General features: G+C 41.3%; 1 protein-coding gene across 4 annotated transcripts in view; it reads right to left on the bottom strand.

The window, feature by feature from the left end:
* Nucleotides 1-324: 324 nt before the first annotated feature.
* The window catches only part of pcdh19 (protocadherin 19), a 54240-nt gene continuing 29724 nt past the window's right edge, over nt 325-24840 (bottom strand). For all 4 annotated transcript variants that reach the window (XM_067599722.1, XM_067599724.1, XM_067599723.1 and 1 more), the window contains exons 4-5: nt 23129-23301; nt 325-3007 (exon numbers count right to left, since the gene is read on the bottom strand). In XM_067599722.1, the coding sequence (XP_067455823.1) occupies nt 2448-3007; nt 23129-23301 (733 nt within the window). In that variant the 3' untranslated portion in view covers nt 325-2447. The remainder of the gene's footprint in view (nt 3008-23128; nt 23302-24840) is intronic.

Below are 24840 nucleotides of genomic sequence, written 5' to 3'. Positions count from 1 at the left end.
TGTTTAAATTGCTAAAATGCATGACAAATGCTATGTGAGCTTGCTTTTGTATTAATGTTTGTAGGCTATAGAGGGCTGTGACGTGCTCCACTCAGTAGCAGACCACAGAAGTTCATGGTGCGAAAGCCAGTCCTCAGATGTCAGTTAAGTGTTGCCAAGGGAAACAGCCATAGACGTATATAAGCCATAGATGTAAAAATATGCACAATAGCTGCAGTACCATTATAGTGTATACTTCCTCACACAAAAAGTGAGGAGAATTCAAATTTTAGTTAGACTTTAAAACAGACTTATGTTGAGTAAAGACAAGGAAACAAAGCAGAGAACATTTAATAGTTTAATTATAAGCTGCTGTATACATTCAGTGATTATTCCGATTTTCATGTTGCCAGAAGCCATGGGTGAGACCAGCAAAACATTCAGCTACAAGATCTAGTTTGTTGTATGCAATTTGTCCATTTTCATTCATATTTTCCACATTGTACATAGTTTACTGCAAAGCAACATAAAACCACATTGCTGATGTGCAACACGGTTCTCCCAAGACCTTAGTTCATTCAAACACGATTCCACCCAGTCTGTTGTGTGGTGCTCGTAGGAGGGGAGAGCCCTGTTTATACCATTCTGGTCTCAACCTTATCTTTGAGATTAACTGAACACAGATGGCACAGTGTATCAGCAGTGCTGAGCAAAGCTAGTCTGCATGTCCGAGTACCCTCAGCTGAAGCTGAAAAAGTCTTGTTTAAACTTGATTGGGCCCAAAAGGAAAGCTGACTCGTTAGACAGATAATATAGGTGAAACTCTGTTACCAGCTTGAAAAACACTCGGAGCCATCCTTTCTCCTCCTTAGATACTAAGATTAAGCAACATCCTGCAATCTTTAAGGTTTTGTTTGCATCTTTTTTGGTTTCTTTTGCTATCTCACTCTAAGCTCATTGAACTGACACACTAATGTTGGTGCTGAAATCGCTTTTTTTGTTGTATTTTTTTTTTGTCTTTTTACATTTTCTAGTAGCCCACACAGAAACTTGATGGCACAAGAACTGACCAATAAGAAACTCTTTACAACAAGGTAGACTGCAAGTCAACAGTTGCCAGGGGTCACACAGTAAACAAAAAAATAATCCAAGTTCATTTTGAAAATAAAAAACAAATCAGGTTCAATATAAAAGCAAAGGACAAATGAACAAAAGCAAGTTAATTTCAAGTATAACTTACTCATAAAATAACTACACATCATTAAATATTCTCATTATACATTTTTAAATTATTTATAAAATATATTTTGGCATATATGTTTTTTTTCATTTTTGTGTTTGTGTAACAAACGCTACTGTAGCTTCAGTTGAACACCAATGTTTATTTGTTTTTTTCTCTTGAAACAAAACATTAAAGGGATTGTCACATAACAACAGGTTATTAAAAATGATAATAGTAAACCCTATACAGAGTTTCACATAGCAAGACATGAGTGACGATCCCTTCTATCCTAGCCCCATAGTCAAAAGTCAAAAAAAGTACAAGACCAGAGCACAAAGTTCTAATTTGTGCTCCACTGGCTACAATCAAGGTTGGGCACAGGAGATTTCAAAAGCAGTAAGTCTTTTTTCATACAACTCAATTTGAACACAAGGATCTGTCTGTCCCACTTCCAGTGTTCAGAGCGGCTGGGCAGATAGCGAGAGTTCATTTAGCTCCATCCGTGATAAAATATAAATACTGTAAAGACCTCACAGTCTGATGACACTAGGATGTCCTCAGGGATATGCAGAGAAAGTTTCTCTTATTAGTCAGGGAGAGGGGCAGATGAGACTGAGAGGCCTCCCTTTCCTTCTCCTGAATGCACTGAAAATTGTTGAAGGAGTAAATTGAGGATATTTTTAGATGAATCCTGTGTATGTCTGTTGTCGTTTATTACATTGACGGAGCTCACTATACAAAGGAACACAGAGCGATTTTGGCAGCTAGAACAAACTGCAAAACCAAAGAAGGCAAATATCAGTTTGTGATACAAAAGTAGTTTAAAAGGCATAACTGTACTTATGAACTGGCACCTCAGGTGTCCAAACACGTAGTGTCCTGCTTTGGCGCAAGGGCTGGAGACCTCCACTGGCCATGTCCATGCAGTCAACAGTAACCTGCCTGTCCACTCATTGCAGACTGATAGAAAGAAAACTGAACAAAAAGCAAACAAGGAGAAAGTACTGCGACTACAACAAAGCCACATCCACTACCTCTGCATGAGCACACAACTAGCTGCAGCATACTACAGTTCATCATCGTCAGCCCAAGCTGGTTCTTGAATATTGTATACTGCAAATGGGTGTGTCTCTCTACTTCCACAGCCTTACTTTCTTCTGTGTACACACAGCTATTGCGGGGTATATATAGGTGAGTTTACACTGTATGTGTGTAAGCATGTTGGTGTGTGTCATAGAGAAGCTCGCTAAAGCACAATGTCCTTCAGGCGCTTGCTGCTGGGGGATTCCTTGTCTCGGCCATCGTGGAGAAGCGTGTTGATCTCCCTGACAGCCGGCTCACTGTCCTTCCCCTCCGGCTGCCGCAGCAGGCTGTGGTTGGCGATTCGTTCTGCGTCGCGGCATTTCAGTGTGTTGTAGGCAGATGATGGCTTGGACACTGGGCTCTTCAGGTGCACAGGGGACGTAATGGGGCTGGCTGCCTCGCGCCCGTTGCCAGCTTCACGGACAGCCCCTCCATTGGCCTTGGGGCTACACACCTGAGACTCCTGAGTCCGCTTTCCCTTAATCTCTCCCCGTTCCACGTCCTCAGGCCCATCCTTGCCGAAGGTGGCAAAAGTCCTCTTGGTGGTGCCATCCTCATAGTGGGGCACATCCACTGTGGTGGCCTCAATAGACAAAGCGATGACGTTGCGGGCATGCTCAGGTGATTTGGCACGTGCCGGGATAGAGACACGAGGCATCCAACAGCGGTCAGAGTGGCCTAGGATGCGACACTCATCCTGGCAGTGAAAGCCTTCACCGGGATCTGTGGGTGAAAAAACACAGAAAACCTGATTGTTAGATTTGTCTGTTTAACCAACTTTATTTTCACCTTCTAAGTATGCCAAATGAGTCATGAATGAATAGAGTAAATAAATTAAAAACAATGCTGAAACTTGTTACTATTAAAACAACCAAAGATTTCAGAATGATTTGCTTTCACTTGCACTTCATCCCTGCATCTGCTGCAGTCCCGTTAACATTGCTAACTGCTAACTATAGCTGAATGTTTGGGGCTCTTCTAATACGCCAATTAAATTATGGAATTTTAAATCAAAAGTCCATTTGCAGCTCTTGTATAATTAAGTTTTCTGTAGCAACACTTGATGAAAGGCAGGTTTAAACAGTGCAATCAGATATCTCACAGAGAGAGAGACACCAGACGAGTTGCGGTGTTGTTGCCTGCCTGGTTCATCTCTCTCTCCCTCTCTGCCTCTGTCATCTGGCGCCGAGTTATAAATATGTAATGATGTTTAACACTGGAGTGAAAAAAAGATTTTTCTGAGTCTGTATAACTGCACTCTTTCGGTCTTTTGTTGTGTTTGAGGGAAGGACTTTCAAAACAGTTTTGCATCATTAAAATAACAAAAAAAGTGCCATGCCCTCGTCCTCGAACTGAAATGCTATAATTTGATGCTTGAAATATTAAGAATGCATACATTCATTCTCTTCTGTAGATTTGATGAAAAATGTTGATCATAATAATAAAGACGTTCTTAAAGACTTTCAAAATGATCGAGCGCCAGAAAACATAACAATTCGTTTTCCAAAAACCCTCTATTCCGCTGTGCTGTAGTGTTCTTTCTACCAGCTCCAGTCTTATGAAAGGACCTGCCACAGACATATGCAATGACACATTTCTGAGCTCCCCGACTGCTTCCCTCTATCTGAGCAAGAGCATCCTCCATTCCAGAGGCCCAAGGTGACAAGAGGGGATTGTGAGAGGGATTGCCATCGACCCAAATGCATACGCTTACATCTGGCAATCGCAGCTTGACAGATCACCTAATTAAAATCACTAATGATCTGTTTTTCTCCCTTCTTTCCTGCACTCATGAGAGGCACCTCTGCTTAGGCCCTGGGGATCGATATTTAAAGATTGGAGACAGGGTTTTCAGGGGCAGATATGCCAGAGCTGTCTCTCATAAAGTATAATCTGATGAGACTGACAGATAACACAGTGACTAAATGACTGAATAAATGAGTAAAGGGTATCATGGGCTGTTTGAATCCAAATATGGGAATTGAAGTTCTGGAATAATCATCTTGCCTGTAGGCAGAAAACATGAACACCAGCACCAAGAATGCAGATCATTAGTGACCAAAGTCCACATGAATGCCCCAAAGTGAGACAGTGGCAGCACAGAATTAGTTTCCTTTGATCATATGTGTGTCTAGATACACACGAACGTTCACACAGACACACACAGACACACACACACACGCACACAGACATGGCATTCTCCCCAGTAAATGCAGATTCAGACATCTCCTTGCTCACAAGGGACTGTGTTGTGATCTCAAAACACTCAAGTTAACATCTTACAGAATTTTGTTCATTGTAAAAATATTAAATTATAACATATACTATTATATCCATCATCCATACTGCAGCAAGAATAGGTAATTTTATTGAAAGCGTAGCATAAAAATCTTTTCATAAAGCTAAAAACCAAGACTAAGAGAAATAAGAGAAATAAGTATATTTTTCACTAGTTGCAAACATATATATATATATATATATATATATATATATATATGTATATATATACATTTGCATGAATGCTGATTGGTCCAAGAAACTGCACCGGAGGCAATCAAGGAGACAAAAGGCATGAAGCTGGGGGTTTTGTTGAAAAGAAAAGGGATCCAATCAGAATGTAATAATGTAATCACAACAGAAAGTCTTTACCAGGTACTAGGAACATAATGGAGGGCGATGAATAATAAAACACACGCACACACACACACACACACACACACACACACACACACACACACACACACACACACACACACACACACACACAAAAACATGCCTACACACCTAGATTAGATTGTCCACTGCCATGGTATTTTTAAAAGCCGTTTCAAACCCCATGTTCTTTTTTAATCCTTTTGCTTTGTCTTTAACTGTATTTTGAATTTAGTCCTTTGCTGCCTTTTCTTTGACAGATATTAATAGCCTATGCAATGCATAGTATATTTTTCCTCCAATGACAAATGATTTAAATGACAACATATTTTGTTAGTCCTTTAACTACACAAGGACACATACTGTAGAACTGTTTTCTGATCTGACGCCCCTATTGGGAGTTATTGGTTATTTGTGTGTGCCTTCCAAAACCATTACAAATCACTGTTAAAAAATAAATATGTTTTATGATGTGACAAATCGATGGTTCCAGAGGGCTCCTGAACATGTTGTTTTGGGGCACTTGGTGAAATTATTTTGTCGTTTTTTTGGGGGGGAGTCTATATTTGATTATGTTTCAGTAAGTGCAGGCAATGAACAACTGTATAATATGTAATATGTAATGTAAAATTGTAATATATATTTCAATCTTGTAGCCTACACATATGGTTGTATGCTAGACTTCAGCTCTATATTTAGTCATCTGAAATTTCTCCCAAAATCTTGTTTGACATGTTTGACAAAGTAGATCTTTTTCTCCACTGATTAAAGATTTACAAGCATCTTGTTAATGAATGCAATTTCCTCTTGTGCTTTTCTCTATAGCCCGAAGCATTTTCTAAAGCATGAAAAGCCTTGAGGCACAAAGAAATATACACAAGTTGTATGCTCACTACTTAGCAGTGCATGCATATGCAGTGAAAACTGTTTTTTTGCTCCTTTCCTTTAGGGGTCTTTGGGAGAGCAACTGGGTTGCAAATGACATTGTCAGGAAAGCCAAGTGCCATTAACACTCACACATCCTGCCTCTGCTTAGAGCTTCATAAAACGCAGATGTTGCTCTAAAAGACCCACAAAGAATGGAAGAGACAAAATTTAAATAAAAAAGTGGCAGGCCATCAACCTCCAACAAAACACAATCTCCTCCTATTCCAAAAAAAAAAAGAAGAGCAAACTGTGATGGTAAGAGATGAATTAATGGCCTTTGTTGCAGGTTTGGAAGTCAACAAGTACAGAATAGAAGAGAGTAAAAGCACCTCCTGCTGTGAATGTGTATTCAAAGTCATCAGGAAAATAAGCTTGCCAATCAGTTCCAGGAACAGACTTAAAGTACAGTACAGAGCAGGATGTCATTTGGAACATTTCCTATCCACTATTTAATACCTATTAATTACTGAAGGAGCTCCATTGGAGGGGGAGGGAGGGAGGCTGCTTGTGTTTTTTAGTAGTCCACATTGAAAATACAAACAGTCTAATAGTAGTGGAGGAAAAAAAATCCATGTATCAAATATGTCAAGTAGCACAGCGCTGCTATCAAATCAGACATACTGCACTTTAATGCTGAATTAAGGTCCAAAGACTGGCATAAGCACTGGAGAGCACTTTGAATATGCAGGTACTGATGTGCATGCATTGGAAAATAATAAATATTGACACTTCAAATGCAAAAGCAAAATTCTCCTGATAGTGCTGGCCATGTTTTGCTGTTTGTAGTTACCTGGAATAGCACCACTTTGCATCAGCGAGGGGAGAAAACCCACACGTCCCCTGCCATTTCATCTAGTATCTGCAGTCTGCCAGCAGCAGATTCAATTCCGTCTCTTTCCCTCAATCAGATGAAGGTGTCTTAACTTCAAGTTATGGCATACAGATCTTCTGCTTCAGCATGGGGATCCCACAACCTGACAAGCTCATTGCTCAATTTACCCCTGTGCACCGTATATAATGATCCCTTCATTTTATACAGCTGGAGGTGCTATTTGTTTGTTGCTAATGTAGCAAAAATGAGGAATCAGCAAAAGACTAAAATCCCCTGACACACAAGGGAAGAGATGTGTTCACTGAAAGAAGCAACTCCCCCCAAAAAATCCCTGAGCTTTTGCCAACTATTTCGTGTCATGTTTGGCTAACACATGGAGCCTTGCTTGGAAAACACAGGCGCTTTTCCTTCCCAAAGTAGTGCACACAGCCTCAAGGTTGAAAACAATGATGTAATCCTATAAAATGTGTGTAAGCAGGCACAAGAAACACAGGGCCAGATTGGAGGGCCAGACATGGGGTTGAGTCGATGTGAACCCAGATTCAGGTGACAAAGTCTTCATTCTGTATATCTTAGTATAACTGGAGCCACAAGACGATGGGGACTTGCAGTATGACACAATTCAGTCAGTTTGGTTTCACAGCATGATAAACCCTAAAACGAATATGGAACAGCAGTGTGGTATGATAAATCATTTTATAAAGAATGTCTGCCACTTTTGACTTAAACTACTTTTTTGTATTTCCTCTGTATGCTCACATTTTTGTTGTAGTGGTAACAATAAATGTCCTGATTCTGTTTGTCATATGAAAATAGATATTCCTGAACAGACAGCCAGACAGTGTAATGTAGATGTTACTGTGATGTAGCTGTTATGAAAGGAAATCATTTAGAGCAATTTAAACCTTGATATACACTTTACTTGTGGCCTGCATAGACTTTAATGATTCCCTTTGATTTCCCCTACTTCCCTGTTCTTGCTCACTGTCTTTGATATTAAACCCCATCAAAATGCTGTGACAAAGCTATCAAATATAGCCTGTGAAAAGCCAATTACTCAACTCCAGTGATTGAGGGAGAAAACAGCAGCTCTGTCAATATGCTTTGTGTCTCTTTCCATTGGTGCTTTGGACTGGTGTAAAATTCTAAAGTATTAAATCTTCAGAAAGTGAAATTAATGTGACCGCAGTCCTGCTGACCGGTTTTGAGGACAGCCTTGGAGCCAACACTCCCTGCCATGTCTGAGTGGAGTACAGAAGGACTGCTTTACAGCTAAATGCCATCCACTTTCTGCTCTCATCTTGGTATTCCATCGTATCTTTGACAGTGAAATGGCTGTTTTCTAATTGCTCTCCATATTAATTTTCCATCCTGGCAGTCACATGGCAAAGATTGATTAAATCTAAATTGTTACTACAGGGTCTTGATGGAGCCTGTGATGCAGAAGCTGATGGAAGTATCACATGGGAGGAAAATTCAGAAAATATGGCACCAGCAGAATAGAGGGTGGATGTCTGTGGTTGGTTGGTGCTCTGAATCCAATGCATGCTGGAGACCTAACAGGCTTGTCCCTGCCTGATCCTAACACTGGGGATGGGGCTTAACATCTAGCCTGCCCTAACTACAGTAGAGGACAATTCTATGGCCAGCTGAGGCTGAGGCTTGGCCAAGCAGCCTCCTACACTACTCACTAGGGAGAGTCCAAGCACTGCTGTCATCCCAGCCAGCCAATTCAGTCTGAGGGCCATAAATCAGCCTGGAGGCCTGGCTCCTGCGGGAGCGGCAAGATGGAGTGTGATGGTCTTGTTTTTACAAACAGTAGAGGGGCACCCTTACTGCGCCACGCAAGCCATCCTTCTCTGCAGAGCACAGAGTCCTCTCCTTCTCCCCACAGCATCTGGTTCAGTCACATCAAGCTATCCCCCCCCCCCCACGACACCCCCCGATTCATCCCTTGCAGCTCTCTGCGAAGGCCCATCCTTTATGCTTCTCCTCCTTCTGTCCTCTTTCATCTCATCAGTACTTCTGTCTCACGTACATTGGTGTAATTAAATAAATCCTTCACCTAAAAATCTCTTCCTCTCATTTCTGCCTCATCTGACCAGAATTCCTTCTACACTTCTACAGTCAAATATTAATTTTAAAGGAAATTAGACTCACTGGGTGGCCTTGTTAGTACTGTCATACGGCTGGTGAAGCCAGGGGTTCATGTGGCCCTCGTTCTATTTCTGAGCATTAGTACCAGTCAATTTATCAAGAATGGACGGATTCACTGTCTAATCCATCCAGCACTGGAGAGAGTGTCTGACAGCTTGTCACTTCCACCATGCCTGCCTGTGTCCTCCCAAAAGCTAATACAAAATGTCACGTTAACTTAATTTTGCGCTAGTCTTACATTTGCTATTCTATACATGCACTTGTCATTGTTTTAAAAGATTACAACAGTTCAAGGCACATTCAGCAAATATTTTCTTCCACTGTCTCTGCTCCCTCCCTCGCTGCTGGCCCGTCCAGCCCAGCGTGAGCATTCTATAGCAGGTCCTGGTATAAAGAATGAATTTCCAAACTGGTGTTGACAAACAATGCACTAGCTTCTAAATTGGTACAAACAGCATCTGTTTAACAGCTGTGTAACAGCAGCGGGAGGAAAAAAAGCAATCGCTATGCTGTTTTATAAATCACTATGTCATCGCAGAGCTCTGTTTTGCTCAAAACCAGGACCACTAGCCAATGGACTGCTTGATGTAGTGGAAACGATGCGAGCTGCTTGTCATGATGACATACGTGGGTGGGCTGGTTTCATTGCCCTGGCAACAAATACTATTTTGCTGAGAGGATTCTCTCACCTTATTGTGCCCTGCTCCTACCATCTGTGTCACCTAGAGGTCGCAATGCCTCAGCAGTAGTCTTTTCCACCTCTAGGAACAATTGTTCCTAGAACGATGTTCCTTGAACGATGACTGTATGATCTGTAGGTTTTTTAGACCAGCCAAAAACCATAATTCATGCTATGGTGTTCATACATTACATGACCTTGTTAGCTCTCTCAAAAAACTCTGAACTGATTTAACCTAGACAGACAAGTATGACTGATAAGGGGCTAAGCTGAGTCAAACAGAAAAAAAGGAGGTTAAAAGAGGTTCCAAATACGCAACAGTACCAATACAACACATGTATGAGTCCACAAGATACCAGGAAGCCTCTGGGAAGGCATCCTTGGATGGGTATCATATCTGCCTGAACAGAACTCAACTGTTCAACCACACTGCCAATGAAGCAACATGCAGAGACTTTGGAGAGAAACCATTCCTCCCTTATTGGACACCGTAATACAGATCATGTTGATGGAAATAAACAGATTCTGTTCAGGTGTGATTCCACTATGCTGAGCAAACTACATATACTGTTGCCTGCATAATTTTTGTACCATTCTGTCCACAAAGAGAGCATTTGAAGTTATTTTACAGTGATATGGCTATGCAGCTGGTTGTTGTATGCTGTGTAACTATCAAAAATGAAGCATTTGGGTTACAATTTTGTTCAAGTTACACTTTTATTTCAAATGTAATGTTGGCATGAGATGTCAAGACATATCTACATAAATGACCAAAAACCACTGAGTAAATGGTATTGGTAATAACATATATTTCTTTGAGCCAATGTGTTATGATGATGGGAGGAGGTCATTAAGTGTACTTTGTTCAAAGAACTTCTAATATATCTGTGCTTCCTTCTGCTATGAGATAATGGTGAGCATCATATTACTGTCAGAGGAACCAGAAATAATTTCAATAAATTAGATAATTCTGTGACCATATATAACATTTCTGAGACAAACTAATCAGGCATGTAATTCTGTAATGAATTTCATCTGATGAAATTCATTTTTGAGTTGTTTTAAAGAGATAATTATCCCAAAATATTGAAGACACAGAATAAAAAAATAATGCAATTAAAGTCAGAATGAGACTGTAACTTGAGATCATCACATAATTTGATGTATTTCCAGTTAAAATAGGACATTGTGGTGAAACATCATGCAGGGAGGAATCATTCAAAAGACAAATGGGAGAGAATGGCAATTTTATTTGACTGAATTCATTAGTTTGAATTGGGGTTTCATGGGGTGCAGTTACTATCTGTGAGACACAGATATAAAATGGTCTGGGATAGTAAATGTCAAAACAAAAACAACAATAAGTAGCAGGTGCTAAATTTAATTCAGCACCTACTACTAACTTTCCAGCTTTGTATTAGTATTTGATCAAGGTAGTAGTTCAAGTATTGTGTTGTACTGTGATCTGCTTCACCATAATGACACAGCAAATGTCACCCTTGTCAATTCCCAGCTTCCAAATTGCCCTTCTAATGATGGGCTTCAAATTAACCTGTGTTCTGGCACTGCAGGCCCACAACAATAGTACAATGCGCTCCCAAAACTCAGCACAGCAGGCTGCTGGCGTCCCAGGTGCAGACCTGCCCACTCCGCCATGCCAGCCAGCCAAACCGCCTGCCTCTGTCTGCTTGGCTCGTTTCCTCCACAATGCATCGGCAGAGGACATCTTTAAATACACTGGAACAAATGCAGCATTTCTGTGTTTAAGCTTGACCGAGCTAGCAAGCTAATTTGCTCCTAAACCCTTGAGTCTGAGAGAAGCAAGGGGGACAGAAACAGACTCTTAAATTACATCTGTGAATGGGGTTGTGGGGGGTAGATGAAAGCTATAAAGGGAGTGGGGATAAAGAGGAAAAGAGTTTTGGATCGGGGATGGTGACAAGATCACTGATGAAAAAACTGTGAGAAAAAAACAGTGCTTATGTGAGTTGAGTTGCTCAGGTCAATTTATCTAATTCCTAAACCATGAGTGACAAGTAGACATTCCTAAATTCAATCTATGGGTGTGTTATCGACTAAAATAAATCACTATTCTGCAACTGTAAGGGTTTCAGCAATTCTAATGGGAATGAGAGAAAATACAAAATGTCAGAGAAACTAACGCCTAACACCTAATGATGGAGAAAACAGTGGAGTCTTTGTATGGATAATAAATAAGAATTCCAAACAATTAGGAAGCCAATTAAATATGGTTCACTGTCACCAGGATTTCTATTTGTCAACCCATGTATTCTTCCCTGTAGTCAGAAAACACAGATGATCATGTTTGGGGAAATTAATTTGTGATTTAATGGTTTTGAACAATCTATAATGCATAATCCATAAATAATAAGAAATCATTTTATCCTCACATACTTGCCATCAAGAGACATTTCTCATAGTTTTTCCTTTTTGAATATTTTTTTCCTTCTCTCAAGTGATATTTCTATTAGCTGTATGAAATAAACACAATACTTCAATGTCTGTCAATGTGTCTATGTTCAAATAACTGGAGACGGCACACTGGGGCAACATACCAATATCTTAGGATTTCCTTTCCCTCTCTGTGCTTCAGCTTTGCCTCAAAAGAGTGGCCTTACATAATTAATATAATGTGCCTTCTCATTCAGTCATGTTCACTTTGTGTCAGGCAGGACTATGCGTTTTATATTCCATTTTATCTTGTCGCAAAAGCACCAGCATGGTTCTTACTTTCTCTCATTTCTCTCTTTCGTCTGTTTTTTTTTTTTCTTCATTTGAAAAAGAAATTCCACTTGTCCCTTTCCCCGACAATTTTAACAACCTCTGGAAGTAGGACACTGTAACATGGTGATTGTGGTGGTATGAAGTATAAGGGGCAGGTTAAGCTCAGCATGCAGAGATATATACAATAAGAGGGGGTGGGCCAACCGGGACACGGATCATGGTTTGAAAAGAGAGTCCCCTTGTTTCCTACTGAACCAGACTGGCAATGTCACTCAGGAACGAGCAGCAAATAAAAGAAACAAGGAAAAAACAGCGAGGCCCATGCTGTGTGAAGATGCATTAGATTTACACCTACTGGGCAGAGGAAAAGTAAGATGGAGGCCTTTCTAACACTATATATTTCCCTGTCACAAAGGCCATTCTGTTTGGCATCTGGAAGGCATTTTGATTCTCTCCCAGGTTCTCCATTATTCACCACAGTGAGGCCTGCACCATGATACCACTTAATATCAGACAGTCAGAACCAATGTGTGTAGCATTAGCCACCCACCAGCCAGTGCTACACTATATAGGGGATTGTCAGCAGTGAGCAAGTCCATGAGAAGAGCTACAGCTTGTATCTAAGACACACAGATTGAAATGGAGAAAGGAAAGGAGAAGGAACTAATAGGCACATCTTTTCTGATTTGAGGAACATGACTATAGCATACATAAGGATGATGGCAGGGGTCTGACACAGTGGTAGTAATTGGATTTCTCAGGCCCTGTGCCCACTCATGATAACATGCTGAGCTGTGACATGAAAAGTCCTTATGTGTGGCAAGGGAGCAAGGTGCAGCAGAGTGGAAGTGACAGGTGTCAAAGATCCAATTCCCTCGCTCCTCTAGATTCTTGAATTCCTTTTCTCTGGAGACAGCTGAGGAACAACCTGCCCCGTGGTACAGCCAAACACCAATCTTGACATTCATTTTCAAATCCAAGCTAGTTAAACCTACTGTATGTAGAGTGCAGTGAAGGAAGAGGAGGAGGAGGGCGGGTTGGGGGGGGGGATTGGAAGCACTGTGGATATAAGAGGTCACGGCCTGATTGCTTGCTTTATTTATTTTCTGATGCTAATGTGAGCTGAATACAGAAGGAACACAGGGTTTCTATGATGTGCTAGAGAACACACAAAAGAGCCCGAGACCCCCACTGCAGATCCTAGATGTTGGGGGTAGTGCGCAGTCTGGCCACAGTTCCCTCCCTGTCCTCCGCATGCATTCTGGCCTCATCTTTAACGAGGACTGCATGAGAACAGGCACATCATTAAAAAGAGCCATTCAGAGACTTTCCTGTCTGCCATAAAACTTAACAGCCGACCTCTCCCATTACCTTTTATCCTCGCCTTTAAGGAGGTAGGGGACGACGGGGTTTGAAAAGTCACATTTGGCTGTCAAGATGCATCTATTGAGTGAATTGTGTCTCTCAGTCAAATGTACATGAAAGGAACAACAACAGAGCCTCCTGGAATGTAGCATAAGTATTTTTTTATATGCTATAAACCTAATTTTGTAAATAACCAGATTAATGCTACAGTTACTGTAGTATTTACATGGTTCACATTAACTTGATTTTACATAATATGTTAATGTGATATGATAATTAGGTTAATGCCCAGAAAGATTTGTGATAGCCTAAAGGAAACATCTTATTAGTAGTGCAATACAAAAACAGCAGGCCTTTGTGAATAATGTTTTTAATGTTGATGAATGTACTTTAATTTGATTATCCACCACCGCCAGCCACGCCAAATGTAGAAACACCACTCTGCTTCCTGTTCAGCCGTTGACCTTTTCCACACATGAACAGACAGAAATATGACTACAGTGAGTATGGCACAGCGATTCAGAATGACTGGTGATCTAGGTGGTGCTCAGATTACAATTCTGACAATTCTGATCAATTCAATAACTTAATTGAATCTAAGATAATCATGTTATGCTCAGAAGCAATATGTTTTGCCATGCATGCTAATTCACTGAATGAGAGAAAAATGAGCTCACAGGTTTACATAAAAGTCTGTGAGGTTCTTGAAAATAAAGACGTGTTGAGAGACAAAATCCAGAGACTGGTGGCCAAGAAAAGGTCAGGGATGGTCTCCCTGGGTCCACATAAACCTCTGCGGGTCCCTCTTCTCTGTTACTATGCCTTCACTCTCTCATCAATAGTTTATAATCTGGGTCACTAGCAGCCTCCCACTATTGAGACCTACTCAAAATGTTGAATTACAACATAGTGAGCTCATCTCTGCAAGGTCATCTAGGGGACAGTGAGGGTAACACTAACACTAATTGGTGAATGAAAGATAGTAATGATAGACGTGGTTTGGATGACTTCTCTTTAACCTCTGTTAAAGTTCTGCTGAGTAGAAATCCAAAGCACAAGTTCTGTCATGCTGTGTTTTACAGTATATGCAAGGTCTCTGTGAGAAAAAAAAAATCTGCATTTCAACTGCAATAAAATGTTAAGAGAATAAATCATTCTTGCTGAATATACATGAGAAGAGCAAAATATGGAAATATTATAACAGTATGCCTGAGGTAGTAACCTTTTGTTGCCACAACTGAGGAGGACGACATAACTTAACATATTCCTTCTACATCCTCCATCTGAGTTGTAATGTTGTCATGCGAAACAAGGTGATGAGAACCAAGATAAAAACCAGGATGGAGATGACAAAGGCATCGGCAAAGACAGTCAAATGAAACAAAAATAGAACGTAGGAAATCTCAAATGGATTAAAGAGGATGGAGGTATAGTGTTTTCCCACAGAAAGGAAGTAATAGGGGTTAAAATAAATGCACATTGCCGCAGCACAGGAGACCCCCCCCCCCCCTCTTTCTCTTCCTCCCTTACCCCAGCTGCAGTGATAAATGTCTCTTTGTATTCTGGACAGAAAACTGCGGGCTACAATGTACTTGTCAGAAGACAGCTGATTTTCCCCTTAAACAGAGCAGAGTATATTCTTAATCTTTCCTTTCACTGAGGGAGAAGATAAAACAAATGCCTTGTGCCAAGACACATAATGCCCAGAAAATCTCTCCCCATTCACTATACGCTAGTGTGGCGTGCAGCTACGAAAGTGCTCCTGTGTGTACAATCTATGTTTCTGCAGCAGGTTTAACTATAGCATGTGCAACTGCGTGCTATTTGTACCTTTCATAAATTCCACAGTGTTCTGAATCCTCGCAGTATAGCCATGGTTCCACTATGAGGGCTCCTAAATGGGAGTCGGTGCTACAGGTAATGGAGCTGATTATAGCTATCTGGGCTTCGGGCCAGCTGCCAGACTCTGCCCTGCCTGGAGGGAGCACAAGCCGCCTGGTGTCTGATATCCTGGGATCCCTGTAATACAAGCCTTGCTTTGCTTTGGCAGTCACTCTGTGACTATCCTGCCCACTTCCAGCCACACACTGAGTCTCCTTTGAGTTAGTCTATGTGTATAGTATGTCCTCATCAGGTTGTTTACTCCTCATGGTATCAGTAGAGTCGTACCATTTCAGTAACAAGGCTGTGGTATATCATTTTATTGTAAAGGTGTGTTACGGACTCTTGAGAGGAACTTAAGTCATCAACAGATGATCTGGATCTTGTCTGGAGTTTAACATTTTGCTGTTTTCTTTCCTGAGGGCAGAGCAGTTTTGGTGGTCAACTTTACTGTTATGCACATAAATTCCATGCCTGACATGATGGACAACAATGGCTAATCAGTTGGGGATGCATTCCCTCGGGAGTGCCACAACAATCATCCTCTCAGCTGATCTGCAGTTATCAAGAGAACAGAGAATGAGTGAAGTTAATAATTACATTCAGTCTACAAAACTCTTTGGATTAGAATGTCAGGAGAGATACCATTTTAGTGTCAAGACATTACTGTTCCCAGGAACAGTAATGCAACAGACTACTGTGTCATTTTTATTAAACAGTATTATAGTTACTGGCTACAATTCACTGAATTAAAACCTGTAGCCACATCTCTGAAGGAAAAATAATTTGGTTAGGCTTATTGTCTCTTTCAATGTCACAATACAGGTGCGTGCAGAAAGCTCTGCTCTGTTTGTGGGTGGGAGGTAAATAAAGAACGCCATGGCAGAGGCTACTTTGTTAACCTCTCATTATGTTGAATTTACATCACATGAAGATAAGATTATCATTGCAAATGTAAATTGTGTTGAGATTAGAATCGCCTGTCCACAGCAGCAAGCTGGTGGCACAAGAACCTTGTCCCATTATAGATACAGTGATGGTCAAAATGTCTCAACCCCTGCTAGGCAAAGATAAATCTGTGAGAAAGTGGGCAGCAAGTATCACAGGGGGGTGGTGATGTAGTGTAGGAAATAATTTGTGCCTGTGGTCCGTGGACAGAACAGAACAGGGACTTCTAGAGGGTAACTGTTAAGTGTGACCATGTCCCTCCTTAATTAGTGAGTAAAATAATCTCATTATTAAGACTAATCAGTAATTAGTAATGTTACCTTTTCTGGGTAACTTTCCTAACACAGGTCTATTAAACGTGTGTGATACAAGTACAAATGAGGCTGCAGTCCCTCCAGCCTGAAGCCCTCTGTTTTACCCCACAGTCTTATTACTGTTTGCTGTATATTGCAGTGGAGAAAGGGTTGTGCCCACGCAGTGGCCTCAAAGAATTAAAAACACAATGGTGCGTTTAGGAAAAATGGCTGCTGCCTCAGTTCCTCAGACAACAACTAGAATCAATTGGAGCCACAATAGGCTGGTAGCCTGGAGAATGCCATGGCTCTGCTTCTTGAATTTCACTCTATTTCACCCTGCCCATAGTATCCCCACCCCCACCCCCCACCCCCATCGCTGATTAACCTTTAAAGACACACACACACACACACACACACACACATTCCATATAGTGTATACACACTCTCAGACAGATTTAAAATTCAGGTACTCTCTCCTTTCCTCTCTCTTTAATACATACTCGGCCCCCATCAACTTCAGCACATTACCTGTTCTTAATCTCCCTCCCTCTGTCTGGGATCATCCTGATCCCCCTGTTTTCCCATCTGCTGTCGATTGGGGCCCAGCTTTTCTAGGTGTTCAACAAACAACTGTGATTCACTTGGTTTCTGCGGAGATTATTAACACACCTAGCATGCCACAGCGTCATGAATAAGCAATGGAGATCCGGAGCCCTATTTTCTCTCATTCTCTGTGTTTCCTCCCTCTCCCTCTGCCTCTCTCTCCCTCGCTCTTGCCCTGCCGCGTTGTGAACTGAATGCCAGGATTGTCTAGAAAATGAGCTGTCAGTGGAGGGCCTGCAATGAGATACATCAGGCTCATAGTGAGCCCTAGAAAATAATGAACTATTCCCATTTCTCTCTCTGATATGTTCAATACGCTATCCATGACAAGTGCAGAGAGATAAGCAGTCCCCTCTTGAGCTGATTAAATACACGGGGTATATTCAGGAGAGCTTTGGCAGAATGAGGGTTCAGGGGATGCCATTATAGTATTAACATTACTATACGTTTTGCATCTTGGCTGAAGATGAAGCCCTTTTGCCTGTGTTTTTGTTTGTGTCTGCGCGAGCGGTTGAGGAAGAGCAGCTAGAGGAGCTGCTTGTAAAAACTTAACAGAGAATCAAAACATGTCAAGTTTGTTTAAATCCTTCTTCACATCTCCTAACTTATTCCCTCTTGGAATTAAGTACAGATCTAAAGGGACGGGCTCACACACGAGTTTTAAAGAATCTGTTGTTTTATTATGCGAGTACTGCAAACAAATACTACCGAGAGACCACAGCCAATTTAAAAAAAATTAGAGCACACATAAAAATCAGTGTACAGACTTGCTTCACACAGTGTGAAAAAAAAAAATCACATCTTCCCTTTAAGTGATAGTGGTCTCATCTATTTTAGCAAGGGCAAAATCAATATTGGTCAGCTCTGTTTTATTATATTAGGTGTAATTTCAATAAGATCGAGCCAGAGACCTCACTGACTCACGCGATTTAATTCAGCAATGTAAGCACGATAAAAAAGATGGGCACAGATGGACACAGCTTGAAATGACATTTTATTTCCTTAAATTTCCTCACATCTCGGAGGCAAAATCTGTATCTTGGTTGTTCATTAGAGATTTCACTACACCTGCTTGCAAGCACTCTCTGGTGTGTTTGAGCATGCAGTGTGTGCACTCTATCTTCCTTAATGCTTGTATTGCACTGAGCTCTTTGTCACTGTCAGCCATTTTACCTCCACGGGTTCCACATTAGATTAGGCAAATCCAAATCAAAATGGATGGTCCCAGTATAGAGTTTGTATGTTAATCTAATCATAAAATATCATAACGCAACACGTGTTGTTGCCAGCCCGAATCACAAGACGAGTTTTGATGCTTAATTCAATCAAATGTTGTTTGAGAATCAGTCAAATCCTCTGGCACATTCACAGAGTTATCTATGAGTGAGAGAAAGAAAAAAAAGAATCACTCCTACCTGTCAGAGAGATTGTTTCCTCTTTTTATTTTCCCTCACTAAGACTGCTTACTAGACTCTCGGCTCATCTCTCCATCTCTGTCTCCCTCACACACAGACTCGCTCTCCCCCTCTTGTGTTGTCAGCACAGCCCTGTTCCTGTTGCCTTCCTGATTCTGACACCTGTCAGCATTTTCGTTAGTAGATCAGAGAACTGCAAACTAGAAATGTTCCCGTGTTGAATTTAGGGCAAGTTTGCAGCAGAAACATGTAAGGTGCTTTTACTCTTTCTTTAATTCAACAGGGGAAGGGAACTGCTTGACTGGCACAAAGTTAGAGAGTTGGAGATGTGGGGTGGAGATGTTTCAGTCAGTAGATGGGAACAGAGAGGAGAGACAGAACAAGCAAGACATATGGAGAGAGTGAGAAAGAGAGAGAAGAGGTGGGTGGGGGGGGGGGGGGGGAGCTGAAATCAATTAGGAACAGTGAAACCCTGCGGATCTGCTGATGGAAGAAGGGAATATGGAGAAGTCTGTGGCCCACGGAGGGGGCTTCCATTCCTGGGCTCCAGCTTCAGGCACACACCCATAGGGAGCTAACAGATAGATGAGATATATTCTCCAGAGGTGGAAGCCAAGGAATGTCAGAAATAAAAGAGGCCTGTTCCCTGCTCTAGCTAATTGAGCAGTCTTGGATCCCTTTGAGTCTAATAAGCCAAGAGGAAAGGCTTTTTTTTTGATGAACACTTACACATTGACCTGAAAATAATTCCAAAACCAAGACCATGAACCTCTAAACCCACAAATCGGACACTGTAAAAAGACATCATGCTCTCTCATCCCCTCCTGCGGAGATAACTCGAGCGATTTAACAATACATGAATCTTAATCCTTAAAAACCATGGCTCATCCATATCCGGGAGGAATTAAATGTGAGCTATGACAATCAAAGGAAGTTGAAAAAAATAGATTTAGCTCCCTTTGTCACCAGCCCCCTCGGAGTCTGTTCCCTTCCTTCTCCCTTGACACTAATGGTTCTACAGAGGCAAAGCTAGCATGTCGCACATTTCCACCAAATCCCCCTAACTTCACAGACATGCCTATAAAGATAAAGAAGAATTCATTTTATATAGCTCTTCTTCTCAGTTTATAGTTACAGCGATATCATCCATTCATATTCTATTGGCAGATATGAGGGAGCCATTACATGTTAAAGATAGCCCTTCCTTTATAGATTTTAAGAGATTTAATGTAATTTGTTCTTCAGATACTTCTCTAATCTAATCCAGTGGGTGAGGATATTTCAGGTCAGGTTCTCAAAAAGAGCACACACTCCTCTTTAGATTCTTGGCAGGGATCCAAAAAAGAGGCATTCGCTCAGATTTAAGTCTAAAATCTTTTCACAGGCACTTCGCTGAAAGTTACCTTGGTCGTGGCTGGAGCAGGATTAATGAATGCATAAAACAGTCATGGACAAAAGCCAAATATCAAACTCCTAAATTGAAATAGAAAGAAGAAAATGCCCACTGTAATACAGAGCCGGGTTAGTTAGCAGCTGAATCTTGTCACACAAATGAATTCCCACATGAAAGCCTGCAAGATGATGGGGACGCAGGGTCTTTGTGTAAAGGTAACAGTTTGTCTCCTGGGCAAACAACACCTTTACATGGCACTGGGAAGGGTAAACATTTGCACTGTAAAAGCCCAAGAGTTTAACCCTTCCTCCTTCCTCCTTCCAGCTTCCTTTTGTTCTCAGCAGTTATCAACACAAGAAAACAGAACAATAAAAACACACAAAAAACAAGGCTCTTCTATCCTCGGCTTGCGTGTGTTGTTGTCCTTTGGCAATTGCAGTCTCTCAACTTGTTTTCTGCTTTAGCTGGCAGGAGAGGCACACCATACAACAGAGTTACTCCCAGAAGACATCCGAGCAGCAGGGTGTTTAGCGAACATGCCTATTCGTTTTCTGACAATTCCCTCCATTCACTCAATATAACAAGCGCAGAGTGTCCATTTTTGTCAATTAAGACAGATGAGCTCAAAGTAAAACCACATCATCACATGACTGTAACCACTGTGGCTCTCATATTATATCAACCTCAACTGTTCTATTTCTGCCTTTGTGCTCAAGTCAGTTTGCACAGAGGAAAATGAAGCAGGGAAATGAGGAAGCTAGTGTTCTCCAGAGGAGCCACAAAAAAAAAAAAAAAAAAAAAAAAATTGACGATGTAAAATTCTTATACAACGGGAGAGACAGATTCAACTGTGTCATGCTGAATCTGCCCATCTCTATCAGCCCACCATGCCCTTTAACTATGTAATTAGACTGTTGAGATGGTAATAGAGGGACGATTTCATTTGCTATCCCATTACATTTCTGCATGTGTAAGGATCTTTGGTCAATTCATTTAATAATTACTCTCTGGTGTGACCACTGCTGCTGACTGACTTTCTAAACAAAGGGAGGAGAAATTTCAGTGAAGCCATTTTATTTTGTGAAGAAAATTGTTACCCAAAAGTGGGTCTGGAGACGACCACAGTATTAATAATAATTTTTTAAAAAGCCAATAACAAACCACCTAATTGTAATTCCAAACAGATACTTTGTTATCATCTATTCGTTCTGGTCAAAAGAACGGACAGAACTGTGAAATAGCCTCTTGTTCTGTTTACCAGCATTGTGGTGCTGCATTACACATTCAGGAGGCATGCATCCATTTTGCTGAAACAGATACAATCATTGGTGGTGTTAATGAAAAAAGAACTGCCTCAGAGAGCTCTTCCCACTTGTAATATTCTTCATGTACATCATTTCTAATTGTCTCCAATAATGAGATCCCACTACTAGACGACCTGTCAGCATGCATTTTTTAGCGGTACAGGAATTTTTGCGGGTTGCGCGGTAATTACAGCTGGCAGCCAATAGTCAGCAAATCCGCTTTTCATTGTTCATTATCGTCTGATGCCACAAAGAGGACACCCAGTACAAGTTGATTCTAATGGTCACCATACTTCCTGACCCTTCTCAGCCACGTTATTACAACGGGCTACTGGCCATAGAGGTGGATCCATTTGTACGACTTTACTCTCTAATAACATGAAGTATATGTTGTCATGTTATCATTCCCCAGTCAAACAACATCTACAACAAAATTTCTCCAAGTGAGGTTAGCTAAATATTCCGAGGAACAGACAAGTAAGGACCCACACACATCTATTACTGCTTCTTCAACCACACACACACTTCACAGTCCACTGATAAGAATAAGTGGATAAATAATTAAAAAAAAAAAAAATCACACACATCATTCCTTCATGCATTTTTATAAAGTAGGATTCATTTTCCTCATCTCTTACTCATTAAAATTTCTTTCCTATATGAGCTGAGGAGGAAAAAAAGTAGAGTGGTGAGAAAGTAGACAGCCTTACTAGGGCAGCGTTAGTAAAAAGGGACCAAAATAATGTCGATGTTAACTGAGGGAAGAAAAACCTAAATTTGGCACAAGTTCCCAAACTGGAGCACAGGGCAAATGTAAACTGCGAGTGATATTGTTAAGTGCCGTTCTCAGGAGTGTACTTGCAAAGTGAAATGTCCAGTGTTTCCTCCTGACTCAGAATAAAAATTGCTAATGTGACTCATCTTAAAATGTTTGTGATTTTCACACACACGCACGCACACACACAGAGATGCTCGTGCTCTACTGAGCCGTTGCACCTGTGCATGCAGTGTTTCCTCAGAGCTTTGTAAATACCCTCAGGTGCATATAACATTCAGGTCTGCTCCAAACAGCTTTATCCTGCTCTCTCTCTCTCTCTCTCTCTCTCTCCCTTGTACTGACCCACTCTCTCCTCAGTCTGACTGGCAGTAGTTAAGAATGAACATGACCCTTACACTGACTTCTGCCAACCAAGTGGATGTCTTTTTAAACGGTGAGTCAGAAATGAAACATCAACATTAATTCCCTGCTAAATGATCCCACTGAATAATGGATGAGGGCACGTGGAGATATGTAGATTTCCACCTTCTACCTTTTTGAGCCTAATTGCTGCCATTCAAGCACATCTTAAGTCAGCCTGCCATCAAGAACAGACATAGCTACTATCAGTCAATAATGTTGCCTAAGCCTGTATCAAAGGGTAGCCTTAGCTGTCACAGATCCCTCACATTAGCTGCTCTAGCAGGACATCAAAGACAAAAAAAAACTGTTATGTTATTCATACTTGCACATCTGAAGCCTGCAATGGGCATAATGCACCTTAAAAGATGCTCTAACAGACTCAGGCACACACTCAAATACACATTGGTCTTATCTTGAAACTGGCAAAACACAACACAGGACACACACACAAGCACACACTTTCTTACCTTGGTCAGGCAGCTGGCAAACATTGGGAGGGACAGTCATGTTCAGCACGTCATTGACAGCCGTGTCAACATAGTGTCCTCTCTGGACATCATGTTCACTGTCGGTCTGGTCGCTCTCCTCGTGGCCACTGTCCTTCAGACTGTTCCCCTCCAGGTCCTTGAATGTCGATGTGCTACATGGGGGCCAGGAGGGAGGAGAGGGAAATGTTGATTAACTGTCACATCACCTTCTCTCACACGCTCTCCTTCTTTGCTTGTCTCTGATGGTTTGTGACGAGCTGTCTGTCTTTCTCTCTCTGTCCCTTTTCATGTCCTTCCAGTGTATTCTTTGCCTTTTTATGTGGTCCATTTTGCTGTATTCAGGACAAATGAATAGTCATTTGTTTTAAAGCCAAATCTTAGTAAAACACTACACTTTTGGAAGGAGCAAAGTCTCACTCTAGCCTCTATGCTTGCAGTAACCATGAAATAAATAGCAAATTGAAAGCCCTTTTGGTTTATATAGACATGTTTCAACTTTACAGCTAGCACGGCAGCTATGGGGTGTTTCAGACAGGGACATTTTTGGATGCACTGACTTCAAGGACATCGCATTGAACAAACAGGAGGCACTCACTCACTACAATCAAACAAATACTGCAGTAATCAGGAATTCCTGGAAGGAAGATGGATGTAGGAAATGCTGGAAGCATACAAACTGAGCATCTGTCTTGTCTGGGGCTCACAGTCAATAAAGAGGGTGGGGTGGGGGGCACAATCAACAGCTGCACAGTAACAGCGTGATTTCCCTTCATTTGATTTCCATCCCACTGGAACAAATTCCGCTTCACAAACAAGACTAAATAGGGGTGAATATATGAACATGTGTTCTTGCAGGAGAGGAATATATATGAATGAGCTCTTGTAAGGGGAGAAAAGAGGTTAGAGAGAGGAGAAAGAATACACTTAAGAGGAGATGAGAGTAAAGAAAAGTGTGCAAACAAAAAGAAAGGTAGAAGAAGTGAAGGACAGTACAAGGTAGCTGCATTCTCCCAACCCCGGCCTAACATTCTCCAGCCTGGGAGAGAGGACTGCAGTGGAGGGTAATGCTGGCTCTCTGATGTTATCACTGTAATTGCACCTGTCCCAGACCATAGGCTCACTGGCTCCTGAGGGGATTTCTTTGTAGTGTGCTGCAGAGGCCCACACTTGAATGCTCTTTGTTTACATTAATGCAGGGAATCTTTTGGGGGGAAATTGCCATAATGGGTTTTCAAAAGGCCAGGATGGCCTCAAACAAAAGAAAGCCCAGAATGTTCCACTGCTCCAGGTAAAAAGGGAGGATTGTAGTTTCGAAGTAAGCCTGGTTCCAAAAACCGCTATGGCTGGAGGGAATTATTATATGACCCCCATCCCACCCCTTAACCCTGCATTCTCACAACCCTATCTAATATCCAGGTGGATGAAAACATTTTTTTTCATTCCTTTGGCCACACTAAAAAAACGAACACAATTATTGACATCTCATGAAACATTTGTCTTGAAAAACAGTTTAAGAAAAACAGTTGGAGATATAATTTAATCATTGTATAGTTGTTTTAAACCATAACCTGATGCAATTCGAGCCACATGTGTTCCTAATGAATTGAATTACAGATGAGTAATAAGATTACCTGTAAATATGAAAATAATTACTTGCAGATTCTGTTGCTCTGTTTAATCTAATTATCTGA

Source organism: Thunnus thynnus, chromosome 9 (assembly GCF_963924715.1).
Source record: "Thunnus thynnus chromosome 9, fThuThy2.1, whole genome shotgun sequence".
NCBI lineage: Eukaryota > Metazoa > Chordata > Actinopteri > Scombriformes > Scombridae > Thunnus > Thunnus thynnus.
The sequence above is the reverse complement of the archived record's forward strand: the minus strand, read 5'-3'. Positions and strand labels throughout refer to the sequence as shown.